At 60.6% G+C, this 24,142-nt stretch overlaps 4 protein-coding genes across 6 annotated transcripts; 2 read left to right on the plus strand and 2 right to left on the minus strand.

Moving 5' to 3' along the window:
* The first annotated feature begins 2,076 nt into the window (after positions 1–2,076).
* Positions 2,077–8,521, plus strand: LOC110474470 (E3 ubiquitin-protein ligase TRIM62). Of its 3 annotated transcripts, none has more exons than XM_085558498.1 (6): positions 2,077–2,764; positions 4,379–4,788; positions 5,807–5,902; positions 7,001–7,257; positions 7,329–7,444; positions 7,804–8,521. In XM_085558498.1, the coding sequence occupies exons 1-6, from the start codon at positions 2,530–2,532 to the stop codon at positions 8,352–8,354; spliced, it is 1,665 nt and encodes a 554-aa protein (XP_085414624.1). In that variant the 5' UTR covers positions 2,077–2,529; the 3' UTR covers positions 8,355–8,521. The 3 variants fall into 3 exon arrangements, with proteins under 3 accessions (XP_085414624.1, XP_031362462.3, XP_085414625.1); XM_031506602.3 differs by lacking the exon at positions 2,077–2,764 and adding an exon at positions 3,079–3,209; XM_085558499.1 differs by lacking the exon at positions 2,077–2,764 and adding an exon at positions 3,276–3,448.
* A 1,410-nt stretch (positions 8,522–9,931) lies between these two features.
* On the plus strand, positions 9,932–10,974 carry SVBP (small vasohibin binding protein). Its single transcript, XM_021537915.4, has 3 exons — positions 9,932–10,022; positions 10,559–10,680; positions 10,789–10,974. The coding sequence occupies exons 2-3, from the start codon at positions 10,561–10,563 to the stop codon at positions 10,873–10,875; spliced, it is 207 nt and encodes a 68-aa protein (XP_021393590.1). The 5' UTR covers positions 9,932–10,022; positions 10,559–10,560; the 3' UTR covers positions 10,876–10,974.
* Positions 10,975–11,835: 861 nt separating this feature from the next.
* Positions 11,836–15,198, minus strand: TMEM269 (transmembrane protein 269). Its single transcript, XM_021537914.4, has 6 exons — positions 15,105–15,198; positions 13,678–13,825; positions 12,570–12,667; positions 12,336–12,479; positions 12,064–12,264; positions 11,836–11,983 (listed from the first exon to the last, which is right to left on the minus strand). The coding sequence occupies exons 1-6, from the start codon at positions 15,127–15,129 to the stop codon at positions 11,874–11,876; spliced, it is 726 nt and encodes a 241-aa protein (XP_021393589.2). The 5' UTR covers positions 15,130–15,198; the 3' UTR covers positions 11,836–11,873.
* A 2,939-nt stretch (positions 15,199–18,137) lies between these two features.
* Positions 18,138–23,811, minus strand: LOC110474429 (proproteinase E). Its single transcript, XM_085558580.1, has 8 exons — positions 22,569–23,811; positions 22,412–22,488; positions 22,195–22,292; positions 20,508–20,642; positions 20,298–20,434; positions 19,299–19,444; positions 19,070–19,222; positions 18,138–18,223 (listed from the first exon to the last, which is right to left on the minus strand). Exons 1-8 carry the CDS (start codon positions 22,609–22,611, stop codon positions 18,206–18,208), a joined length of 807 nt encoding a protein of 268 aa, XP_085414706.1. The 5' UTR covers positions 22,612–23,811; the 3' UTR covers positions 18,138–18,205.
* Positions 23,812–24,142: the final 331 nt, after the last annotated feature.

The following is a 24,142-nucleotide window of genomic DNA, read 5'->3' on the forward strand; positions in this document are numbered from 1 at the left end:
GGAAAAAAAAAACAAAAAAAACCCAACAAAACCCATGCCCAGCTCCATCCCAGGCTGCAAAATGAAGGAAATTAGTGCTTGCCTGCTGAAAAAAAAATATGATTCCAAGGCTGGTTTTGCTCCCAGGATAGATCCAACCGCAATTAAAAGGAACAGAAGGTGGGAGTGGAAGGAAATCATGCTGGAATCACCATCCCAGGGTTTCGGCAAAGCCACGGGGCCGTTAGACCTGCACAGAGCAGTGTATCCTTCCCAATCCACCAGCACCAGGAAAACAGATCCAACCAGGACCTCCAGCTGACTCAGCAAAGAAAATGAGATTTTTTTATGGATGGCAAACTGGGATTTTCCAGTGAGAAATGTGGTTCCTGAGTGGTGATCCCCTAGAACTTTTCCAGTGTTCCCAAAGCCTGTGTCCCAGATCATGGCACACTGGAAAGGGAATTCTTTGGGAAACACCTTCATCCCACCCACCTACTTGTTTCCTTCCCCAAAAATCCCTTGTTTTCCATAAAAACATGCTTGAAAACACCTACCAGAGTGGGTTCCCCTGGGATGGGTGGGCACACTGGACATTGGAGAGGCCAGTATTCCCAGTGACAGCTATCCAGATGAGGGAAAAGGCTCATTCCAGGTTTCTTGGCATTAGCAACCCCAAAAAGTAGGATTTTCTCCCTGGATTGGCAGCCATGGAGAGTATAAAGGGCACTGTCTGATGCTGGTGCAAAGCAAACATGGAGGTTTTGGGCTGGAAAAAAAATCCCCCGAGGTGCCAGAATTTCCCATCTCCCTGCAAAGGGGAGAGCCCTTGGGCTCTAATTAGGTAACGAGTTAATTAGGATTAATTAGTTACTGTTTGCAAAGCACTGCGGAGATGAGCCCTGTCGGTGTGGGGTAGCTTCCTGCTTCCTCTACGGCGCAGTGCGGGATCCTCCTTAGGAAGGGGGTCCATAAACAAAGTGGGGATTAAACCCAGTGGGGTGGTGCACTCGGGGAGCAGGCGGGATGCTCCCGGCATTCCAGCAAGGATGTGTTTCCATGCCAGGATGGAAACACGCATGCCAAGAGGCCAGCAGGCACGTCCCAGCGTGCCCATCCCGCCAGCAGCGAGGGGGAACATTCCAGCACTGCGGCTCCTCGGGGCCTCCCTCCCTTCCCGCCAGCATTCCCGGCACACGCAGCACGCGTGGGGAGGAGACAGGTTTTCCCTGCCCGCCGGCTTTGCTAGATCACCCAGGCTCCTCTTGCCACATTGTGGAATCCTCCAGCCTGCTGGAACCGCAGCAGGGAAGGGCTGTGTATCCCATAAAAAGATTGGGAATCAAGGCACGGTGGAGCTCCCCGGCTCACGCAGGGTTTACCGGGAGGTAACAAAGCCAATTTGCTAATTAACTGGGATTAATTTCCCTGTTTGCCCAAACCACCCTGTGGTTTCCCTTCGTTGCCCAATGATCCGCCAGGATAAGTGTTGGCAGTGCTGGCTGAGTGCCATGTGCTCCGGTGGGATGATTCTCTCCATTGCCCCAAATTCCTGGAAATTTCAGCCAAATGCTTAGGATACAATTAAATAACCCATTAACTATATGGGATGGGATCCCCTAGCCCTGAATGTGAATCTGGGGTGTAAAAAGGATTTTTCCTTCTTTCCATGGTTATTTGATATCATTCCAGCTGTTCCTCAGTCCCCAGAGGGTCCCAGAGGGGAGACATGACCTGAATTCCTAAAGCAGGAAAACAAGCAGGAAAAAAAACAAGACCATGTGAATTTGTTATATTTTTTTAGCTGTTTCCAAGCTTTTGGGGCCTAGCAGGAAGAGGAATAGTTATTCCCTGGAAGGGGATGGGAGATAACGGGGAGATGGGGTGTACCTGTGTTTGGGGGGAGGAAAGGGGTGCCAGCAGTGGGAGTGGGGTGATCCAGCGGTGAAAGCCAAGAAGTTTGTTCCTGTTGGCTGCTGGCCAGATGGTCACGCCTCTTCCCAAATATGCAGCTCAACTTTCCCTCAGGAACTGTGTCCCCTTCCCCGCTGCCCCCTCCATCCTCCAGCCCCCCCTTACCCCAACCCTGGGGTTCTTCGTCTCTCTGGTCCTTCAAGGGGGGAGTGAAGGATCCCTGGGCATCCCAGGGTGAAGAAACCTCATTATGGGGCAGGCAGTGCTGCCACTGCTCCTGACTGGTCCCACCACGGCCAAGCATTGCAATGACACAGTAGATGCCTGGCACCCGAAACGCCTCTCTGTGATTTTTGGCTAAATCGGTACTTTTGGGAGGAAAGCAATAGGTTTGTCAGTGTCAGCTGTGGGGTCACCTGGCTCTGGTCACTGGTGGGTGCAGAAAACTGGGAGGAAGAGAGGGATACAGGGGTAGGAGTACAGGGGCAAGGATGGATAGACAGGATGGATAAACAAATAGAGAGACAGAGGGATTAAGGGATGGACAAGAGAAATGGATGGATAGGAGAGCAATGGATGGATGGAGGGCAGGAAGGATGAAGAGATGAGAGTCCAGGAGGGTGGACAAATGGATGGATGAAGGTTTTAAGGACTGGATGGGTGGACAGGGTAACTAAAGAGATGTGGAGGGATGGAAGGAGGGTTGGAGGGCGGGAGGAGTGGATAGAGGGAAGCACAATGAGAGGCACGGATGATTGGACAGAGGAATGGACAGAGAGATGGGTGCGTGGAGAGAGGGAAAGGACAGACAAATGGATGGATAGAAAGATTAAGGTCCGGAAGGGAAGAAGGTTGGACAGGGGACCGAGAGGTAGGTGGAAGGATGGATGGAAAGATTAGAGGACAGAGAGACAGAACTCCAGACGGACAAATGGATGGATCAAGGGAGATGGCTGGGTGGACGAGAAAGGGCTGGACAGAGGGACAGACAGGGACAGAAAAAGGGCCTAAGGTCAGGATGGGGAAGGGTCAGTGTCCGGCTGTCCGGACAGCCGGACGGGACACGGCTGGCGAGGCCGTGGCCCCTTTAAGCGCCCCCCCGCGGGCGGTGATGGTACGCGCCGCTGAGGCCGCGCCGCGCGGGGGACAATGGGGTGGGGGCGGGCCCACTGTGGGCGCGGGGGGGGCGGGCAGGAAGTGCCGCGCGGCCGCGCCCCCTCCTGCGCGCCCACCCCCGGCCCGTCGCGGCGGGGCCCCGGATCCCACCGGCACCGGGAGCGGGGCACGGCACCGGAACAGCGCCGGGCAGCGGCTGGGTGAGGGCAGCAGCGCGGGCTGGCACGGGACGGGGTTGGCGGCACCGGTGTCGAAGCCGGGTTCTGCCGGGAGCGGGGGGCGGCTCGAAGCCGCGGCTCCGCTGCAGCCGCCCGCAGCCCCAGCCCCGGTCCCCCCAGTGTAGCCTCAGCCCCGACCCCTCCGAGCCCAGCCTCACCCACGGCCCCCAAATCCGGCCTCAATCCTGACTCCTCAGCCCCACCCACCCCTGTGCCCCCAGGTCAGCCCCATCCCTGCCTCTCACCATTAAACCTCAGCCAGGGCCCCTGGTGCAGCCTCAGCCCCACACCCCAATATCCCTGGTACCCCCAGCTCCCCCGTCAGACCAGCCGGCATGCTCTGTTATCTGATTCACCCCCAGCCTCACCCCTATTGTGTCCCCTCCCTGTGTTGCTTTGATCACCTCTATCCCACATCTGCCCCACTGCATCCTGATGCTCCCATTCCCCCCACTGCATCCTGATCCTCGTGATGCAGCCCCTCCAGCCCCCACATTGTGTCCTGACCCCCAGTTCCCCCCGCTGCACTGCAACCCTATTGCAGCTTGGTCCCCCACTGTAACCCCACATCCCCCTGTTGTGGCTTGATCTTCCCATTCCCAGCTGCATCCTGACCCTCCATGTTCCCCCTCTTTGTAAATCCTCCAGCCCCTCATTGCTTCCTGACACTCCCATTTCCCCCACTGCAGCCCCTCCAGCCCCCATTGCATCCCAACCCCCACCTTGCCCTCCATTACACCCCCCCATTCTCACCTGAGCCCCCCCTTATTATCATATAGCCCCCCTTTTATCCTCTCCCCTCTGAGGCTCCCTCATTCATCCTCGCTGCTCCACCCAAAGCCCCCTCTTCACACTCAGCCCCCCATTCACCTTGTCCCCCTCTCCACAATCACCCATTCACCCTCTCCCCGTCCCCCCTGACCCTGTGCCCTTCTCCTCACTCCCCGCTGACCCCGTGCCCCTCTCCCCACTCCCCCCTGACCCCGTACCCCTCTCGCAGCCCCCCTGACCCCATACCCCTCTCCCCACTCCCCTCTGACCCCGTACCCCTCTCGCAGCCCCCCTGACCCCGTGCCCCTCTCCCCACTCCCCCCTGACCCCGTACCCCTCTCTCAGCCCCCCTGACCCCGTGCCGCTCTCTCTGCCCCCAGCCATGGCGTCCAGCCTCAAGGACGAGCTGCTGTGCTCCATCTGCCTGAGCATCTACCAGGACCCGGTGGGGCTGGGCTGCGAGCACTACTTCTGCCGCCGCTGCATCACCGAGCACTGGGTGCGCCAGGAGCCGCAGGGCACCCGCGACTGCCCCGAGTGCCGCCGCACCTTCCCCGAGCCCACGCTGGCCCCCAGCCTCAAGCTGGCCAACATCGTGGAGCGCTACAGCGCCTTCCCCCTGGATGCCATCCTGGGGGCCCAGCGCAGCCCCTTCCCCTGCAAGGACCACGAGAAGGTGAAGCTCTTCTGCCTCACCGACCGTGCCGTGGTCTGCTTCTTCTGTGACGAGCCGGCCATGCACGAGCAGCACCAGGTCACTAACGTGGACGATGCCTTTGAGGAGCTGCAGGTGGGTCCCCGTGGGATTCCCTGCTCCGGGTGGCTCCTCGGGGCTGCTGTATCCTGCTGGTCCCTCTCACTTCCATAGTAGTGCCTTTCCCTTTTGTCCCTGCACCCGTCCTGAGCCCATGGGCGTCAGTCTTGTGTGGCTTCCTCCCATCTGTCTGTCCCTGCACTCCTTTTCCCTCTCAGGGTCAGCCCTGTGATTCTTTCTGTATATCTGTCTGTCCCAGCAGCCCATCTCTCATCTTTGGGGTCAGTCCTATGGCTTCTGCCAGCCCTGTACTCCTTTTCCTTCTCAGGGTGATCCCTGTGCCTGTATCCTGTCATCCTGTCTGTCCCTGCACCCCTCCTGTCCCCATGGAGGTTCAGAGGGGTCAGTCCCATGGCTTCCTCGGGTCTATCTGTCCCTGCAGCCCCCCTGTCCCTGTTTTCCTGTCTGTCCCTGTGTCCCTGCACCTCTTTTTCTTGTTGGGATCAGTCCCATGCCTTTTCCCATCAATCTGTCTGTGTGCCCCTCCTGTTTCCGTGGGGGTCAGTCCTGTGACTTCGTCCTGCCCACATCTCCCTGAACCCTGTATTTCCTTGTACTCCTTTTCCCCATTGGAATAAGTGCCATGGCTCCCTTCTGTCTGTCACTCACCCCTCCTGTCCCCACTGGGGTCAGTCTGTCTGTCCCCACAGCCCTTTTGTCTGCGTCGGGGACAACCCATGCCTTCCAACCCTCCATCCCTCCACACTTCTGGCACTGCTCCCCTTCTGGGATCCCCCTTCTCCATCGCCACTGGAATTCCTTGGGAACCCTCAAATCACCCCATGGCTGAGCTGCCCCCCAAGTAGGACCTCCTAATCCAGGACCTGTTACCCCCACCCCAGGCAGGACCCTCATTCCACAGGGGCCACCCACAGCCTGGCCATCCCACTGCCCCATAACCCCATTTTGGGGTTGGTTTGGGTGGGAAAGCTCCGTGTGGGATCCCTTTTTTCCCCGAATCACCTATTTATGGATTTTCCATTCCTGTCCCCAGCGGGAGCTGAAGGAGCAGCTCCAGGGGCTGCAGGAGAGCGAGCGTGGCCACACGGAGGCCCTGCAGCTCCTCAAGAAGCAGCTGGCTGAGACCAAGGTACGTGTGAGGACACCACTGTCACCCCTGGGGACCCCCATGATTCCCCAGCCCTTCACAGGCCCCCCAAAGCAGAGCTGGGGTCATCCTCATTGCCACCCCGATGACACCCCAGCCCTGACCCTCACCAGCCTGTTTTTGGAACTTCCAAACACTCCAAACTGCACAATTTCATGGATTTACCCCTTTTTTTTTTATTTTCTGTGGTACCCCAATGGGGCTACTCATCCTTCTGCAATTTCCCGCAGAGTAGCTTTGATTTATCCTTTTAATTAATTTAATTAATTAGCTCTTCAGTCAGGAGTTCAGTGTCCAGTGAGGTTCAACTTTCTCCCCACATCCCCACCAGCAACTGGGGTGGGGTTTTTTAGGTTTTAGGGGTTATTTTAGGTGTCTTTTTTTTTTTTTTTTTTTTTTTTTTAGTTTAGGTTGGTTTCTTGGTGTTTTTTTAGGGGTTTTTAAGGTGTAATTTGAGGGATTTTAGAGTTTATTTGAGGATTTTAGGGGTTTTTTTAGGGTTCTTAAAGGATCTCTTTAAAAGTTCTTTAAGAATTCTTTAAAAGCTCTATAAAGTTTTTTAGGAGATGTTTTCAAGGTCCTTTTGGAGATTGGTTTAAGATTCTTTGGAAGCTTCTTTGAGTGTTCTTCTAGGTTTCTTGGGGAGATTCCTTAAGGTGATTTTTTTAAGATCTTTGGGAGGTTCTTTCAGGTTCTTCAGAAGATTCTTTTAGGGTTACTTTAGGATTCTTGGGGAGTTCTTTTGGGGTTTTTTCAGGTTCTTCAGAAGATTCTTTTAGGGTTACTTTAGGGTTCTTGGGGAGTTCTTTTAGGGTTCTTTTTAAGGTTATTTGCGAGGTTTTTTTAGGGTTCTTTAAGGATTTTTGGGGAGGTTCTCCTAGCGTTCTTTGGAAAACTCTTTGGATGGTTCTTCTAGACTCCTTTTAGCCCATTTTTTAAGGGTGCAATGATCAAATCCACCCTTGTAGCCCCCAGAACTCCCTGATCTGCTGCCCTTTTAGATATTTATTTGGGGATTAAGGAACCCCTGGATTGACCAGCAGAGCTTTGGGTGCTCCTAACCCCCCGTTGCACCCCAAGTCCTCAGCCAAGAGCCTGCGGGCGACGATCGGGGAGGCGTTTGAGCGGCTGCACCGGCTGCTGCGGGAGCGGCAGAAGGCCATGCTGGAGGAGCTGGAGGCCGACACGGCGCGGACGCTCAGCGACATCGAGCACAAGATCCAGCGCTACAGCCAGCAGCTGCGTAAGGTCCAGGAGGGCACCCAGATCCTGCAGGAGCGCCTGGCCGAGGCGGATAAACACGTCTTCCTGGCCGGCGTGGCGTCCCTCTCCGAGAGGTGGGTGGCAGCGAGGGGATGGCAGGGGTCCCTGGTGTCACCCCCGCCTCGGCACCATGTGTTCTCCGCAGGCTGAAGGGGAAGATCCACGAGACCAACCTGACCTATGAGGACTTTCCCACCTCCAAGTACATGGGCCCGTTGCAGTACACCATCTGGAAATCCCTCTTCCAGGACATCCATCCTGGTGAGGGCGCAGGGATGGGGGGGTAGGATGGGGTGGGGAGGTCACCAGGGGTGGGAACACAGCAGGGAGGGACAGGTACACACCAGTGAGGATGGGGAAGGGGACATCACCTGGGAGGGAACGGGATGTCACTGATGTCCCTTGTCAATGACAAGGGATGGGGACATTGCTGCCAAGGGTCTGGGACATCAGTGATGAGGAGCAGGGACACACCAGCGAGGGACATGGGACATCACTGACAAGGGATGGGCATGAGGACAGTGAAGGATGGAGACAGGTCATCGCTCTGGTGGGACAGAGCACCTGGGCTGGCTCCAGTGCTGTGCTAACCCTCATTCCCCCTGTCCTTGCTGTCCCAGTGCCAGCAGCGCTGACGCTGGACCCGGGCACTGCCCACCACCGCCTGATCCTGTCTGACGACTGCACCATCGTGGCCTACGGCAACCTGCACCCGCAGCCGCTGCAGGACTCGCCGCGGCGCTTCGACGTGGAGGTGTCGGTGCTGGGCGCCGAGGCCTTCGGCGCTGGGGTGCACTACTGGGAGGTGGTGGTGTCCGAAAAAACCCAGTGGATGATCGGCCTGGCCCACGAGGCCGTGACCCGCAAGGGCAGCATCCAGATCCAGCCGAGCCGCGGGTTCTACTGCATCGTGATGCACGACGGGAACCAGTACAGCGCCTGCACCGAGCCCTGGACGCGGCTCAACGTCAAGGGCAAGCTGGAGAAGGTGGGCGTCTTCCTGGACTACGACAAGGGGCTCCTCATCTTCTACAACGCCGACGACATGTCCTGGCTCTACACCTTCCGGGAGAGGTTTCCCGGGAAGCTGTGCTCGTATTTTAGTCCTGGGCAGAGCCATGCCAACGGGAAGAACGTGCAGCCGCTGCGGATCAACACTGTCCGTATCTAGCGGGGGTTTTTGGGGTGTCCCCCAGCCGTGATGGGTGGTTTCCCACTCCAGGAACTGGTCCCGGTGCTGGGCAGGATCTGGCATTCCGCCTGCTTCTCTCGGTCCTGTGCTTCCAGGGAATCCCAGTGCGGGGGGCTGGGATATGGCAATAAAGGATTTGGAGAGAAGGGGCTGGGTGGTGGAGAGCCCCAGGGTGGGGGTAGTGGGCTGGGGGCACCGTGGGGTGCCACGGCAGGGCTCTGTCACCGTGCCGGGGGTGCCACACTGTGCTGGGGACACTGTGCCATGGTGGGCTGTACCATGGCAAGGGTCTGTCACCATGCTAGGGGGTACCACGGGTGTCACACTGTGCTGTGGGACATGTACTGTGACCCGTGTGCCACACGTACAGTGCCGTGCCCTGCTGTGCCATGCCATAGGTGCTGCTGGGCTGGGCCAGGCTGTGCCACGCTGTGCCAGCCCTGGGCAGGGCTCTGTGAGCAATGTGGGGGACACCGCGTGTGGTGGGGTGTACAGGAGCTGGGCTGCGTGGGGTGGGCTGTACAGAGGGTGGGGAGTGGGCTGTGTGCAGGAGGTGCTGCAGAGGGGGTGCTGTGAGATACGTTGGGGTGGGCTGTAAGGGGATGTGGTGTATGGGGGGTTATATGTAGGGGCTGGGCTCTATGGGGCTGTCGTATAGGGAGGTGGGCTGTATATGGAGGGAGATACCTGGTGCGTGAGCTGTGTGGGGAAGTGGTACATCGGGGTGGGCTGTACAGTAGAGTGATACAAGGGGGTGATGTTTAGGGCCTGGGCTGTGCCAGGACTGTGGTATAGCAGGGGAGATACACAGCTGTACAGGGGATGGGCTGTGTGTGGAGCTATGGTGATACATGGGGTGAGCTGTTTATAGGAACACTATGTAGGGGGTGGTATGTAAGGGTGGGCTGTACGGGGGGTAGTGTGTGGGGGGTGGCACACACCACTAAAGGACCAGTAAAGCACTGGGGGCAATGTGGGGGGTGGCACACACCAGTAAGGGACAGGAGGGTGATGTGTGGGGGGTGGCACACACCAGTAAAGGACAGGGGGTTGATGTGGGGGGTGGCACACACCAGTACAGGTCCAGTAAAGGACAGGGGGGTGATGTGGGGGGTGGCACACACCAGTAAAGGACCAGTAAAGCACGGGGGGCGATGTGTGGAGGGTGGCACACGCCAGTACAGGTCCAGTAAAGGACAGGGGGGTGATGTGGGGGGTGGCACACACCAGTAAAGGACCAGTAAAGCACGGGGGGCGATGTGTGGAGGGTGGCACACGCCAGTACAGGTCCAGTAAAGGACAGGGGGGTGATGTGGGGGGTGGCACACGCCAGTACAGGTCCAGTAAAGGACAGGGGGCGATGTGTGGGGGGTGGCACACACCAGTAAAGGACAAGGGGGTGATGTGGGGGGTGGCACACACCAGTACAGGTCCAGTAAAGGACAGGGGGGTGATGTGGGGGGTGGCACACACCAGTACAGGACCAGTAAAGCACTGGGGGGCACTGGGCGCAGTTCTCGCACCCGCCCGGCAGAGGGCACTGTGGCGCCCGGCCCGCGCGCTCGGCGCGTGCGCCCAGGACGGGCAATCGAGCGCCGAAAGGCGGAAGGGGCCCGCTGCCATCTTGCCCCGGGCTCAGCCCCTCCGGTACCGGGGGGCGCGGGGCCTGAGGGGTTCGGCTGCGGCCCTGAGGGGGCTGAGGGAGTCAGGGGGCTGAGGCGTCGCTGTGGGCCTGGGAAGGAGCTTGTTGGGCGTTAAGGGTGGGGGCTGTGGGGCTGGGGTGTGTGTGGGGCACTGAGGGTGGGGGGGTTGTGGTTTATGAGGGGCTGGGGGAGGCCCCTGTGGGCGGTGCGGGGGCTGTGAGGATGGATAGGGGTGTCTGTGAGGCTGGGGGGCGCAGTGTGGCGAGTGAGGGTGACGGGGAGAGGCCTGGGGGGTCCTGTGGGGGTGTGACAGCACTGCGAGGGTCAGGATGGGGTGGGGGGGGAAATGTCTCCTCGGAGGCTCGGGTGGGGGTGAGTGTCTCCTGTGAGGCTTAGGATGCGTTTGGGGGTCACCTGTAAGGCTCGCAATGAGTTTGGGGGTCACCTCGGGGCCGCAGGAGGGATTTGGGGGAGTCCCCTGGGAGGATGCCGTGGGGTTGCCCCGCGTGCGGGGTCCCCGGTGACCGCCCCGTGTCTCAGCCATGGATCCGGGCGCGGGGCCGCGGAAGGAGCGGCCGAAGCCGCGGGAGCCGGCGGCTCGCCTGGAGAAAGCCAAGCAGAGGTCGGCGCAGCAGGAGCTGAAGCAGCGGCAGCGGGCGGAGGTGGGAATGAATGAATGAATGAAGAAATGTGGGAATTTGGGAATGGGGAGGGACACGGCCCAACCCGCGGCCGAGCCCCCTGTGCCATCCGCCCTTTCCCAACCCCAGATCTACGCCCTGAACCGGGTGATGACGGAGCTGGAGCAGCAGCAGTTCGACTCCTTCTGCAAGCAGATGCAGGGATCCGGGGAATGACAGCCCGGCCTCTGCCCTGCGCCCCCCTTTTCTAACCCCCCAGTATTTATTATCAAACCGTCCTTTTTATATCAATAAAATCTGTGCTGGTCCTTTGTCTCCCTGGCTCCTGCTTGCTCCGGGTGCGAATGGCGTGGGGGAGGTCAGAGCGGGGCCGGCGCCAGAGCAGCTGCAGTGCCGGGTGCCAGCTCCAGCCGCGGCCCCATCCCGACATTCCTGCCGCAGGGAAGGGTCCTGCCCTCCCGGAGCTGGGGTTTATCCCAGGGGAACACAGCAGGAGCCACATCTCGCAGCTGCTCCTGCCGCCAGAGCCTCCCCGGGGATCCTGAGTGTTTCTCCAGCACCAGGTTTGACCTTCGCTTCCTTCCTCCTCCCACACCCTCTGTGCTCCAGCCGCCGCTGCCCGGCAGCCTCCGGCTTTGCAGAGACTTTGGATCAAGTCCTGCTTCCCCCTCTCCCTGCCCCAGCGGTGTTGCACTGACAGGGTGAAAATAAACCACATTTGGGATGGTGTTTCCCTGCAGCCACGGATTAAGCGGTGAATTCCAAACTGTTCCCAGTGAATCCCGTGTCAGAAACCCTCTGGAAGTTTGATCAGCATCTTCCTGCTCCCACCCAGGGAGGGCCTTCCGTATTTTTGGAGTGTGAACCTCCCTTTGTAATGAATTCCCACTGGGCAGTGTGAGCGATCCCTAAACTTCAGTTTCCTTCACAGAGAAGAGCTTGGGGGTCTCTGGTCAAAGCAAACTCTGGGTTTCCTGTTTGCCAAGGATTTGGAGGTCTCTGCTGTTGGTGTGGGGGGATGTGGGTTCCCTCCATTCCCCCCAAAGGACAGGGATTTTGGGGCTTCCCTGAAGTTGAGCCTTTCTCTTTTTTTACCTTAGCAGGCTCCTTCTGCCACCCGGATTCAATGGGAAAAGCGAAGGGAGGAAGCAGCACCCAAAGCAAGGACCAGGAGGATGAGGATGAGGAAGGCTTTACTAGGCTCTAGGGAGGGCTCAGGCCTTGCAGCTCCAGAGGGCGAAGGGGAAGACGATGTAGGACGTGGCCCAGGCCAGGCAATAAACCGCAGCCACCACCGTCGGTGCCAGCAGGACAGCCACCACCCCTACAGAGCGGGAGAATCCTTGGGGATCTGCTCTCCCTCCCCCTCCACCACCATCCCGAGAGGTTCATCCCCGTCCCTACCTCCAGCATAAACCAGTTTCTTCCAGAGCTGTGACTCCAGCACCTTGTCGTGGGGGTAGAAGCCGCAGTCGGCCATGAACAGGATCATGGCAGCCGCGGCGACGCGGAGCAGGGCCACGTGTCCCCCGGTGAGCAGGAAGGTGCTGGCCAGCAGCGCTGAGGCGTAGGGGCAGGGCAGCCCTCGGTAGGTGAAGGGGATCCCTGTGGGGTGTCAGCAGTTCAGTGTTGGGGGGTACAACCCCAAGCCCCCCACCCCTAGGGGCTCATCTTACCGCTGGAGAAGAAGCAGAGGCGGGCAAAGACGGCCAGCGCATAGGCGAGGGTCAGCAGCCCCCCCAGCACACCCTGGGGCTGCAGCAACAGCGCCGTGCCCAGCCCAAACGTGGTGAAATCGGCAAAGTCATCCAGCTTGGCACCTGTGGGGGCAGCGAGGGGCAGGTGCCAGGTGGGCACCGGGCACAGGGGACACCCCTGGGGTCGCCCCTGGGCCGGGGGGACGCACTCACCCAGTGCCGAGCAGGCGTCGAGCTGCCGGGCCACGGCCCCGTCGGCCAGATCCAGCAGGAAGCCCAGGAGCAGCAGCCAGCAGGAGTACTGGTATTGCCTGGGGGGAAAACTCCACTTCTCAGCCCCTGTTCCCCTCTTTTTCACCCCATTTCTCCTTTTTTTCCCCCAAATATTGAGGGGGGAGATTAGCCGAGCCACCAGGTTGGCCACAGAGAGAGCAAAACTGGGGTGATGTCCACTTTTCATCCTGTCTTTGCCCTATTTCCTCTTTTTTCCAGCAGAAGCAGGGTGATCCCCACTTTGCAACCTGCTTTTTCTTTTTCTTTTTCTTTTTCTTTTTCTTTTTCTTTTTCTTTTTCTTTTTCTTTTTCTTTTTCTTTTTCTTTTTCTTTTTCTTTTTCTTTTTCTTTTTTTCCCCTTTCCCCCCACCCTCCATTTCCTTTGGATGGAGGAGAGCCTGACCTCAGAGGCTGGCAATGGAGGGAGCAGATCCAGGGTGACCCCCACTTCCCAACTCCTTATCACCACATTTACACCTTTTTCAGCCTATTTCCTCCTTTTCCATCACATTTCCTGTATTTTCCAGAAAAACTGGGGCGACCCCCAATTCTCAACCCTCTTTTTCACCCATTTTCTGCCCATTTCCTCAATTTTCCCCCCTCATTTATTGATGATGCTGAGGCCAAAGGTGAGGAGCCTTTGACCATGGGGAAAGCCAAACCCAGTGCCCCCCACTTTTCATCACCCTTTTCCTCCCCATTCCCCTGTTTTTCCAGCAAAACTGGGTTGGCCCCCACTTTCCTACCTAATATTCACCCTATTTCCAACTTTCCTCACCCACTTTCACCCTTTTTCCAGCAAACCACACTTTTCTACCATCTTTGCCCTCCCATTTCCCCCTTTTTCCATGAAAAACAGGGTGACCCCCACTTCTGTGTATATTTTTCACCACATTTCCTCTCTTTTCATCCCTTTTTCCCCCATCTATTGAAGCTGCAGAGGCTGGAGGGGAGCCTGGCCACCACCTTGGCCACAGGGAGAGCACAACCAGGGTGACCCCCACCCCCGAGCCGCGTTTTTCACTTCGTTTTTCCCAATTTCCCCCACCTGTTGATGCTGCAGAGGATGGAGGAGAGCCCAGCCAGGAGGTTGGCCACGGAGAGCCCGTTGGCTGCGTTTTTCCGGAGGAATTCCAGTGCCCGGCCCCGTCCCACTTGCTCACTCAGCACCAGCTTCTTGGTGGACTGGAAAATACCTACAACCCCCCACCGTGTTCCAACCAGGGAGGGGCTGCAGCCCCCCCAAAAACATAGCAGGTTGGTGCAGGGGTTCCCCCTCCTTAAACCAAAATCCCCCAAAATCTGTTTAGGAAGCAGCAGGGGATTGATTTGTGCAAGCTCTGCTGCTGAGCTCCCCACCGGCGGCCAAAAATGGAATAAAAGAGGCCAAAAAAGCAAAGAAACGAATAAAAGAACAGTAAAATATAATAAAATAAAGACAAATTAAGCCAAACCCAAGCTTAGACTAAAAGCACAACCCCGGTTTAAGCTCTATGGATCTTATATACCTATCGGGCTAAGCTTTAGGGAAAGAATTTAAGGGTCCTGTCCTTTGCCCCCCGCTTTTGCCGTGTCCCAAAGCCAGGCAGATCCTTCATCTGAAAGAAAACAGGACGTCAGAGCAAAACAAACCCCCCGAGCCCCCTCAGAGCCCCTCCCGAGCCGAGCCCGTGCGGGCAGATCGCCGGAACGCCTCCAGAACAGCTCCCCAGGTGGGAAAACCAGGAAGAGCGGCGGGAGAAGCGGCGGTGCCGGGGGTCCGGCGGTGAGAGCGACCTTTGGCCGCCGCGCCCGGAGCCGCCGGCTCGGGCTGAGCCGGGAAAATCCCCCCGAGCCCCGCACGGCCGCTCCTGCCTCTGCCGGAGCCAGGGATTTGGGTTTTTTGGGGGGTCGGGGGGGGGGGTGTCTAAAGCCGTGCTGCGCCCCGCCTTTTATCCCATAATTCGGGGTGAGTTTGGGGATGTCGGAAAGCGATATTTCGGGATTTTTGCCGTCCCTTCCCAGCCGCCAGGCAGGATCGGGGCTCCGGGAATGTTCCGGAGCTGTCGCAGCCCAGGATTCGGGCACCTGGGAGCGTCACAGCACCCGGGCACAGCCGGGGCTCCCCAACGCGGTCCCGGCGTTTCTCGCCCCAAAATCCAAGTGCCGGGATGGGAGGGAATTCTTTAACCTTGCGCCGCTCCCGCTGCTTTTAGCACTGCTTTAGGGGGGGAAAGCAAGGTGATTTTGGTGCTTCCAGGTGTGTTACGAGGGGGTTGTGCCCCCAGGGCTATCTCACCCCCCTCCAAGGCGCAGGGGAAAGGGGTTTAGCCACAGGAAATGCAAAATTAAACCTATTTTTGGGGGGCAATGCGTGTATTTTACATTTTTCTGCTCCGATAACCCTGATTTTTCTACTAACCCCCACCAAATGATGATTTTTAGGTATAGAGGACACCTCGCAAAGGGGCCGAGTGGCATCCAGGTGGCACTTACCGACCGGCGGTGACACCATCCACATGGCAGCGGGAGCTGTGGCAGCAGTGACAGTGGCGTCCCGGCGAGGGGAAACTGAGGCAGGGGCCGCTCCGTGGGGCTCCGCGCGGTGCCGCGTTATATAAGGAAAAGCCTCTCGGGGCTGAGTCACCCGGCGGGGGTGGGTCCGGCCAGAGGCCACGGACACGGACACGGGGGGTTCGCAGCCGCTTGGCACCACCGGCGAGGGAGGAGCTGCCCCGGGGGGCCGGGGGACCATGCCAGGCTCGCGGTGCCCCTGCCAGCCTCCCGGCGCCCCTGCCAGGCTCACAGCACCCGTGCCAGGCTTGCAGTGCTCGTGCCAGCCCCGCAGCGCCGGTGCCAGGCTCGCAGCACCCGTGCCCAGCCACAGCACTGGTGCCAGGCTTGCAGCACCCACACCGTGCACCCGTGGTGCACTGACAGCACCTGTGTCACACTCCCAGCACGGGTGTCTCACTGCTAACACCTGGACAGGCTCACAGCACCAATTCCAGGCTCACTTCTCTCCTTCCTCCAGGTGTGGCCCACCCATGCCATGCTCACAGCACCTTTGCCAGCTGTGTAGCCCCTTTGGCAGGCTCGCACCACCCACACCCAGCTCATGGCACCCATCCCACACCTGCAGCACCCATCCCACACTCCAGCACCCATCCCACACTCATGGAACACATGCCAGGCTCTCGGAGCCCATCCCAGGATTGCACCATCCGTGCCAGGCTCACACCACCCATATCCTGCCCACAACACCCCTGGCAGGCTCACAGTGCTCACACCATGCTTTGTGTTGCCCATGCCAGGCTCACAGCACCCATCCCACCTCACAGCACCCATCCCTCACTCACAGCACCCATCCCATGCTCACATCACCCATCCCAGCTCACAGCACCCATCCCTCACTCACAGCACCCATCCCACGCTCACAGCACCCATCCCACGCTCACAGCACCCATCCCACCTCACAGCACCCATCCTACAGTCACAGCACCCATCCCAGCTCACAGCACCCATCCCACAATCACAGCACCCATCCCACACTCACGGCACCCATCCCACACTCACAGCACCCATCCCACGCTCACAGCACCCATCCCACGCTCACAGCACCCATCCCAGCTCACAGCACCCATCCCTCACTCACAGCATCCATCCCATGCTCACAGCACCCATCCCACCTCACAGCACCCATCCTACAGTCACAGCACCCATTCCACGTTCACAGCACCCATTTCTCTCTCACATCACCCATTTCTCTCTCACAGCACCCACCCTAAGCTCACAGCACCCATCCCACAATCACAGCACCCATCCCACACTCATGGCACCCATCCCACACTCACAGCACCCATCCCACGTTCACAGCACCCATTTCTCTCTCACATCACCCATTTCTCTCTCACAGCACCCACCCTAAGCTCACAGCACCCATCCCACAATCACAGCACCCATCCCACACTCACGGCACCCATCCCACACTCACAGCACCCATTCCACGCTCACAGCACCCATGCCAGGCTCACAGCACCCATCCCTCTCTCACAGGACCTCTTCCAGATGTGTACCACCTGTATTTGTGCCGTGCTCATAGCACCCATGGCAGCCTCACAGCACCCACACCAGTCCCACAATACCCAGAACAAGTCCCACAGCCCCACGCCACCCCCCTGGCACTGCCACACTCCTGTCCCTGCACCCCGCTGCCACCACAGGGTGATTGCACCCAAAAGGTGTCACCACCCGGTGCCATCCCACCAACAATTCACACCGGTGGCACCGGGAGTACGGCTGGTGCCCCCCCACCCTCACCCCCTGCGCTGGGCTGGGTCACCTTTTCTGCCACCCTGGAGCTGTGCCAGGCGGCCCCAACTTGTGCAAGGGTGTCACGAGCCGGGGGAGCTGGGCCTCCCCCTCCCCTGGAGCAAAGGGCCGGCGATAGCGAGGGGCTGCCGGGGCCACCAGCGGGAGAGCAAAGGTCCCCGAGGACACAGTGACAAGGGGCCCATAAAACTTATACAGCCCTGCTGCTGGAATTTTCCACCCACATCCCGGCGGGAATTGGGGGGTGCTGCAGAACCCATGGCCGTGGGTCTCTGGGTGGGGGGCAGGCCCTGGGGTGCCCCGCTGGGGGGTCCCAGGGTGCTGGTGACGGCGGGGGCGCCGGTGAAAGGGCTCTTTGTTCGCCGGTCACGCGCTGGTGCCGGCGGTTGCGAAGCGACGGCCAGGCCAGGAGGGCCACGGGGCCACGGGCATGGGCACCCAGCCCTGGGGCACCCCGAGGGGGCTGTCCGCAGCCTCGGGGGGGCCCAGCCCCGCGGGGGGAACAGGACGTCGCTGGGTGCCCATCACCGTGGCACTGGGGCCACCCCGGTGTCCTCAGGGTGCCCGGAGCCACTGCGCCGACGTGTCTTGGGGTGCCTTTGGCAGCAGGGTGCCCCACGCCCGTGGCACAGGGCACTTCGGGGTGCTTGGCGTTGTGTCACCTGAGGGTCTGAGGCTACCCAGCCCTCTGGCACCTGGGTACCCATCCCTGTGGGATCTGGGTGTCTGAGGGTGCCATCTCCATGGCACCTGTCTGGGCACTTCTCAGTGTCTATCCCCACTGTGTCTGCATATCTCTGAGTGCCCATCCCTGTGACACTGGAGTGTCTCTGTGTGCCCATCCCTGTGACACTGGAGTGTCTCTGTGCCCATCCCTGTGACACTGGAGTGTCTCTGGTGCTCATCCCTGTGACACTAGAGTGTCTCTCTGTGCCCATCCCTGTGTCACTGGAGTATCTCTGTGCCCATCCCTGTGGCACTGGAGTATCTCTGTGCCCATCCCTGTGGCACTGGAGTGTCTCTGTGCCCATCCCTGTGACACTGGAGTGTCTCTCTGTGCCCATCCCTGTGTCACTGGAGTATCTCTGTGCCCATCCCTGTGGCACTGGACACATCGGGGTGCTCCCAGTACTATCCACTGGTAATGCTGCAGCCCCTGCTGCCCCCAGACCCCTCCCCAGCACAGGGACACACTGGTGCCAGCTGTTGGTGGTTTATTTGCCCAATGCCAGGCTGGGGGGTCGATGACAAGGACGCTGCCATGCTCAGTGGTCTCTCATGATCTGGAAGGGAGAAGCTTCTAAGACAGGAGGACAGTACCCCAACACCCTGGCACCCCAACACCTCAGCACTCTGGCATCCCAACGCCCCAAGGGCCTGGCACACCAGTGCCCAGCACCTCATCACCCCAGCACCATGGCTCCCCAGAACCCAGAGCCCTGGTACCCCACTGCCTTGACACCCCAATTCCCTGGCACCCCAGAACCCAGCACCCTGGTACCCTACCACCCCAGAGCTCTGGCAAACTGTTGTCCTGGCAGCCCAGCAACCTGGCATGCCAGGAACCTGGTGCCATGGTACCCTGACTCCCCAGCCCCTGGCCCCCATTGTCCTGGTACCACAGCAATTCACAGGGTGCTTGTGCCCAGCCACCCCAGTGCTGTGGCACATCTGTGCCCTGGCACTTAGGCATCCCACTGCCCTGGCACCCCACAGCCTGGTACGCTGGCACTCCAGCATCCCAGCACCCCAGAGCACTTTTACGCTGGCACTGTGGCACTGACACCTGGTACCTCAGCACCATGGCAGCACCCTGACAGTCCCATCCTCTGGTACCCCAGCATCAGAACACCCCAACACTCTGCACCCCAACAACCTGGTACACCAATACCCCGGCACCAGGGCAGCCCAGCAGCCTGGCCCCTTTTCCCCCTGGTGCCCCGGTGCCCCAGCACCCCAGAGCCCTGCTACCCCACTGCCTTGGCACCCAGCAGCCTGATATGGCATCCCAATTCCCCAGCACCATGGTAGCCAAGTTCCCTGGCACCATGCTACCCCAATTCTCTGTCACCCTTGCACCCCGACAACCCAGTATGCCATTCCCCGGCCCCCTGGCAGCCTGTGCCCACCTCTGCAATCCAGTCCTCGAAGGCGGACACGCGGGTGAACACGGTGGGTCTCTTGGCAGCGTTGCAGCCCAGGGCCGACACGAAGCTGGCGATGCCATGGACCTCCCAGGTGCCATCCTCAGCCTGGCAGTTCAGGGGTCCCCCGGAGTCGCCCTGAGGTGTGGGATGAGGCTGGGTCAGCACCACAGGGGCCCGGGACGTGCCCCCCTCCCCCCGGCGCAGTACCCACGTTGCATCCGGCCTTCTCGGCGCCGCCGGCACAGATCATGGTTTGGCGGATGGGCAGGGCCCCCCACCAGTCGGGCTGGGTGCAGTGCTCATAGTCCACCACGGGCAGCTCTGCCTGCTGCAGCCGGTCCGGCAGCGACCCCCCAGCTGTGGGATCAGAGCACCCCGGGATGTGCCTACGGCCATCCATCCATCCATCATCCATCCGTCATCCATCCATCCATCCATCCATCCACCCATCCACCCATCCACCCATCCATCCATCCATCATCTATCCATCCATCCATCCATCCACCCATCCATCCATCCATCATCCATCCATCCACCCATCCACCCATCCATCCAACCATCCATCCATCATCCATCCATCCATCCATCATCCATCCATCCATCATCCATCCATCCATCATCCATCCATCCATCCATCCATCCATCCATCCATCCATCCATCCATCCACCCATCCATCCAACCATCCATCCATCCATCCATCCATCCATCCATCCATCCATCTATCCATCCACCCATCCATCCACCCATCCATCATCCATCCATCATCCACCCATCCATCATCCACCCATCCATCATCCATCCATCCATCCATCCATCCATCCATCCATCCATCCATCCCTCCCTCCAGCCCTCCTTCCACCTCCCCATTCATCTCCTCATCCATTCCTCTCTCCCTCCACCCAACCCTCCCTTACCTCCCCATCTCACCATCCCCTCAACCATCTCCCTGACCATCCCTCCCTCCATCCCCCCATCCCATCCATCCCCATCTATCAATCCCTGTATCCATCCCCTGTATCCAACCAATTCTCACCCAACCCCATCCCCTCCCTCCATCTCCCCAACCATTCCCATGCATCTCCCTATGTGTCCGTCCCCCATCCCTCCCCTCATCTCCCCAACCATTTCCCCATCCATCCCTCCGCCCGCCTCCCCGCCGCCTCCGTGGGCCCGCCGGGCTGCCGGCCCGCTGCCGCCGCCCGCACGCACTGCTGAGCCGTCCCCAGCCGCTGAGCACGCAGGGGTACCCGTTGGGCAGGATGGAGCCGGCGGGCGGCAGCCGCCCCACCTGCACCTCCGCCGACAGCGCGGCCGGCCGCTGCAGCCTCAGCAGAGCGATGTCATTTCTGCGCGGGGACACGGGTCAGAGGAGCGGCCGGGGGGGCACGGCGTCCCCAGCCCCCCAGAGACCCCGCTCACCCGCAGGACACGCAGGAGCTGAGCCACTTGGGGTGCACGAAGATGTCGTCGGAGTTCACGGGGATGCGCTGCTCGGGACCCTCCCCGGCGCTCATGTCGTACTCGCCCAGCACCACCTGGTACGTGAGGGATGTGCTGCCGGGAAAGGGGGGGTCAGGGTGTGCGGCCCTCCCTCGGCATCCCTCCTGCACCCGGGACCCTTTCACGCACCCAAACGCTCTGCCCTGCACCCTAAATCCCTGTCCTGCACCACTCCATGCACCAAGTCTGCACCCAAACTCACCTCTCTGCACCCTCAACCCCGTCTCCTCTGCATCCTGAACCTCTTCGTGCACCCAAAGCCCCTGCCCTGCACCCTAAATCCCTGCCCTGCACCACTCCATGCACCAAATCTGCACCCAAACTCACCTCTCTGCACCCTCAACCCCGTCTCCTCTGCATCCTGAACCTCTTCGTGCACCCAAAGCCCCCACCCTGCACCTCCCCGTGCACCCACCCTGCTCCCAAACTCACCTCCCTGCCCTCTGAGCCCCCTCCCTGCACCCACTTTGCACTTTTCACCCCATCCATGCACTCCTCCATGCCTGTGGCAGCCCCTCCCTGCGCGGTGAATGCCCTCCCTGCTCCCAGAACCCCGCCTTGCACTCAGGACTCCCTCCCTGCACCCCACTGCACCCCTCCGGTACCCAGGACCCCCCTGTACCCCCATGAACCCTCTCCATGCACCCAATCTTGCACTCCTGCATTCCCCTGCATCGCTCCTGCACCTCAGCACCCACCTGCACTCTCTCCATGTGCTGTCCCTGCACCCCCCTGCACCCTCCTGCACCCCACATCCCCTCCTGCACCCATCCCCGCACCCCACATCCCCTCCTGCACCCATCCCCGCACCCCACATCCCCTCCTGCACCCATCCCTGCACCCCACATCCCCTCCTGCACCCCACATCCCCTCCTGCACCCCACATCCCCTCCTGCACCCCACATCCCCTCCTGCACCCATCCCCGCACCCCACATCCCCTCCTGCACCCCACATCCCCTCCTGCACCCATCCCTGCACCTTGCACTCCTCCTGCACCCATCCCTGCACCCCACATCCCCTCCTGCATCCATCCCTGCACCCCACATCCCCTCCTGCACCCATCCCCGCACCCCTCATCCCCTCCTGCACCCATCCCTGCACCCCACATCCCCTCCTGCACCCATCCCCGCACCCCACATCCCCTCCTGCACCCATCCCCGCACCCCTCATCCCCTCCTGCACCCATCCCTGCACCCCACATCCCCTCCTGCATCCATCCCTGCACCCCACATCCCCTCCTGCACCCATCCCCGCACCCCACATCCCCTCCTGCACCCATCCCCGCACCCCACATCCCCTCCTGCACCCATCCCTGCACCCCACATCCCCTCCTGCACCCCACATCCCCTCCTGCACCCATCCCTGCACCTTGCACTCCTCCTGCAGCCCTTCTGCACTCCCTTCACCCCCAGCTCCCACTACACCCACCTCTCCAACCTTCACCCTTCCCTGCACCCCTCCCTGGACTCTGGCACCCTTCCTGCACCATCCCTGCAGCCCACACCCACCCCTGTGTCCCACCCCCACTTCTGCACCCCGGCACCCATCCCTGCAGCCCGCACGCCCCTCTGCCCTCCCCCGTGCCCGCAGCCGCGGTGCCCTCACGAGATGCAGTGCGCGGCCGTCATCACCCAGTTGGCAGCGATCAAGGTGCCCCCGCAGGTGTGGTGGAAGGTGCCGTACCGCTCGTACTGCAGCGAGATCTGGGAGAGGGGGAGACACCTCTGGGTGCCACCCTCCCGCCGCACGGCTGCCACTGCCCGTGTCCCCCTGTCCCCCTGTCCCCCTGTCCCCCTGTCCCCCTGTCCCCCTGTCCCCTCACCTGCCAGGGCCAGCTGTAGGGCTCCGCGTCTTGCCCATTGACCACGCGGGGGTCCGGCAGTACCGCGGCGTGGACGCCTGCAGGACACGGCACCGTCACCCAGCGGGCACCCACCCGAGCCTGGGGACACGGGGGGGGGGCTCAGGGGACACCTCACCGCCGGCCACCAGCAGCAGGACGAGGCTCAGCATCGCAGCCATGGCTCAAGTGTGGCCGCCCCGGGCACCTGCCGGCCTTAAATCCCCGCCGGTACTGGGAGCCCCCAAGGGCACCCCTGGGAATGGGCACCTGGTGCCCAGCTGGGTCTTGGGGAGGGGTTAAACATTAACCTTGGCTTTGGGGGGATGTGGCACTGGCACCCGGCCAGCGGGGACCCTACAGATCCCAAACCCTCTGTCCCTGCTGCTGCTGCCCCTGTACCCCCTGTGTACCCCCAGAGTGCCCCATGTCCACCCCAGGCCCTCTGGTCCCACAGTGCTCTCCCCCCCCCCAGTCCCTCAAACTGCTCCCGTGCCCCCCTTAGCCCCGATGACCCACCCGCCATGCCCCCCATAATCCTCAGACCTCTCTGTGCCTCCCCCATAACCCCCACGGTCACCTCTGTGCCTCCCAGAGCCCCTACGACCCCCCTGTACCCTCATAGTCACCATAACCACCCCGTGCCCCCCACAGTGCCCCTCCTGTGCCCCTGGTGGCCCCTCAGGCCCCTCCCCACCCCCTGGGCCCTACAGCTCCCAAGCCCCTACCACCACCCCTGTCCCCCCATATTCCCTGTGCCTTTGGTGTGCCCATAGGGCTCCTGCAGCCCTCATGGGCTCAGTGCCCCATATACCCTCCCCTCCTGGACCCCCAGAGCCCCTACAACCATCCCAGGTGCCCTGCATAGTGTCCCTATATGGTCCCTATAGCTCCCATGGACTATATGGCCCCATATATCCCTCCTCCCAAACCCCACAGCACTTCCAAGCACCCCTGTGCCCCCACAGCCCCCCAGTCACCTCTGCTGCTCCCACAGCCCCTTCCAGCCAGCCTTGTGTCCCCCATATCACCCATGTTGCCATACAGGAACACCCCCTCCCACAGCCCACGGTCCCTGTGCCCCCCACATACCCCCTGCCCCTGGTAGCCCACTCTGACCCCCCTGGCCCTCACACACAGCCCCCTCCCACAACCCAGAGCCCTCACAATCACCCCCAGACCCTTTAACAGACCCTTTAAACCCCTGTGCCCCCATAGCCCCCCTCTGTCTGCCATGCTTCTTGTGTTCCCCACATACCCCCTATAGCGTGCCCCAATAACTCCCACAGCCCTCCTGCACCCCTATAGCCCCCCCATATCACTTTATGTCCCTGGTGTCCCCCACAGACCCTACAAACCTCATGTCCCCATAGCCCCTGTAGCCCCTGGTACCCCCATAGCCCCTGTAGCCCCCCTGTGCCCCCATAGGCCCCTCTCTACAGCCCTGGTACCCCCATAGCTTCCCCCCCATGCCCCTTCCTAGTTCCTATAATTCCCCCATAGCCACATCCCCCGGTATTCCCAGAGCCCTATAACCCCCCACCCATGTCCCCCATTGCTCCCAAACTTCCTCACATGCCCGGAGGGCTGTGGGGTCCCCACGCACCCCAGAACCCTCGTGGAAGTTCCCACAGGAGTCTCCCATGCCCCTCCAGTGTCCCCACGCACTCCCGTGACCCTGGAGAAGTTCCTAGAGGTGACCCTTGTGTCCCC

Source organism: Lonchura striata, chromosome 21 (genome assembly GCF_050655825.1).
Source record: "Lonchura striata isolate lonStrDom1 chromosome 21, ASM5065582v1, whole genome shotgun sequence".
Classification (NCBI taxonomy): Eukaryota; Metazoa; Chordata; class Aves; order Passeriformes; family Estrildidae; genus Lonchura; species Lonchura striata.

What these genes read in the sequence shown, in the direction of transcription:
- LOC110474470 (XM_085558498.1), top strand. Translation starts at nt 2,530, where the DNA reads ATGAAGGTTTTAAGGACTGGATGGGTGGACAGGGTAACTAAAGAGATG. An exon ending in GTTGGACAGGGGACCGAGAG is followed by an intron (nt 2,765 to 4,378) that starts GTAGGTGGAAGG and finishes CTCTGCCCCCAG; the next exon opens with CCATGGCGTCCAGCCTCAAG. An exon ending in ATGCCTTTGAGGAGCTGCAG is followed by an intron (nt 4,789 to 5,806) that starts GTGGGTCCCCGT and finishes TCCTGTCCCCAG; the next exon opens with CGGGAGCTGAAGGAGCAGCT.
- SVBP (XM_021537915.4), top strand. Translation starts at nt 10,561, where the DNA reads ATGGATCCGGGCGCGGGGCCGCGGAAGGAGCGGCCGAAGCCGCGGGAG. An exon ending in AGCAGCGGCAGCGGGCGGAG is followed by an intron (nt 10,681 to 10,788) that starts GTGGGAATGAAT and finishes TCCCAACCCCAG; the next exon opens with ATCTACGCCCTGAACCGGGT.
- TMEM269 (XM_021537914.4), bottom strand. Translation starts at nt 15,129, where the DNA reads ATGTGGATGGTGTCACCGCCGGTCG. An exon ending in ATCCTCTGCAGCATCAACAG is followed by an intron (nt 12,668 to 13,677) that starts GTGGGGGAAATT and finishes TTTTCCCCCCAG; the next exon opens with GCAATACCAGTACTCCTGCT. An exon ending in CCTCTGCTTCTTCTCCAGCG is followed by an intron (nt 12,265 to 12,335) that starts GTAAGATGAGCC and finishes GACACCCCACAG; the next exon opens with GGATCCCCTTCACCTACCGA.
- LOC110474429 (XM_085558580.1), bottom strand. Translation starts at nt 22,611, where the DNA reads ATGGCTGCGATGCTGAGCCTCGTCCTGCTGCTGGTGGCCGGCG. An exon ending in CCTACAGCTGGCCCTGGCAG is followed by an intron (nt 22,293 to 22,411) that starts GTGAGGGGACAG and finishes CCCCTCTCCCAG; the next exon opens with ATCTCGCTGCAGTACGAGCG. An exon ending in ACGGCCGCGCACTGCATCTC is followed by an intron (nt 20,643 to 22,194) that starts GTGAGGGCACCG and finishes CTTTCCCGGCAG; the next exon opens with CACATCCCTCACGTACCAGG.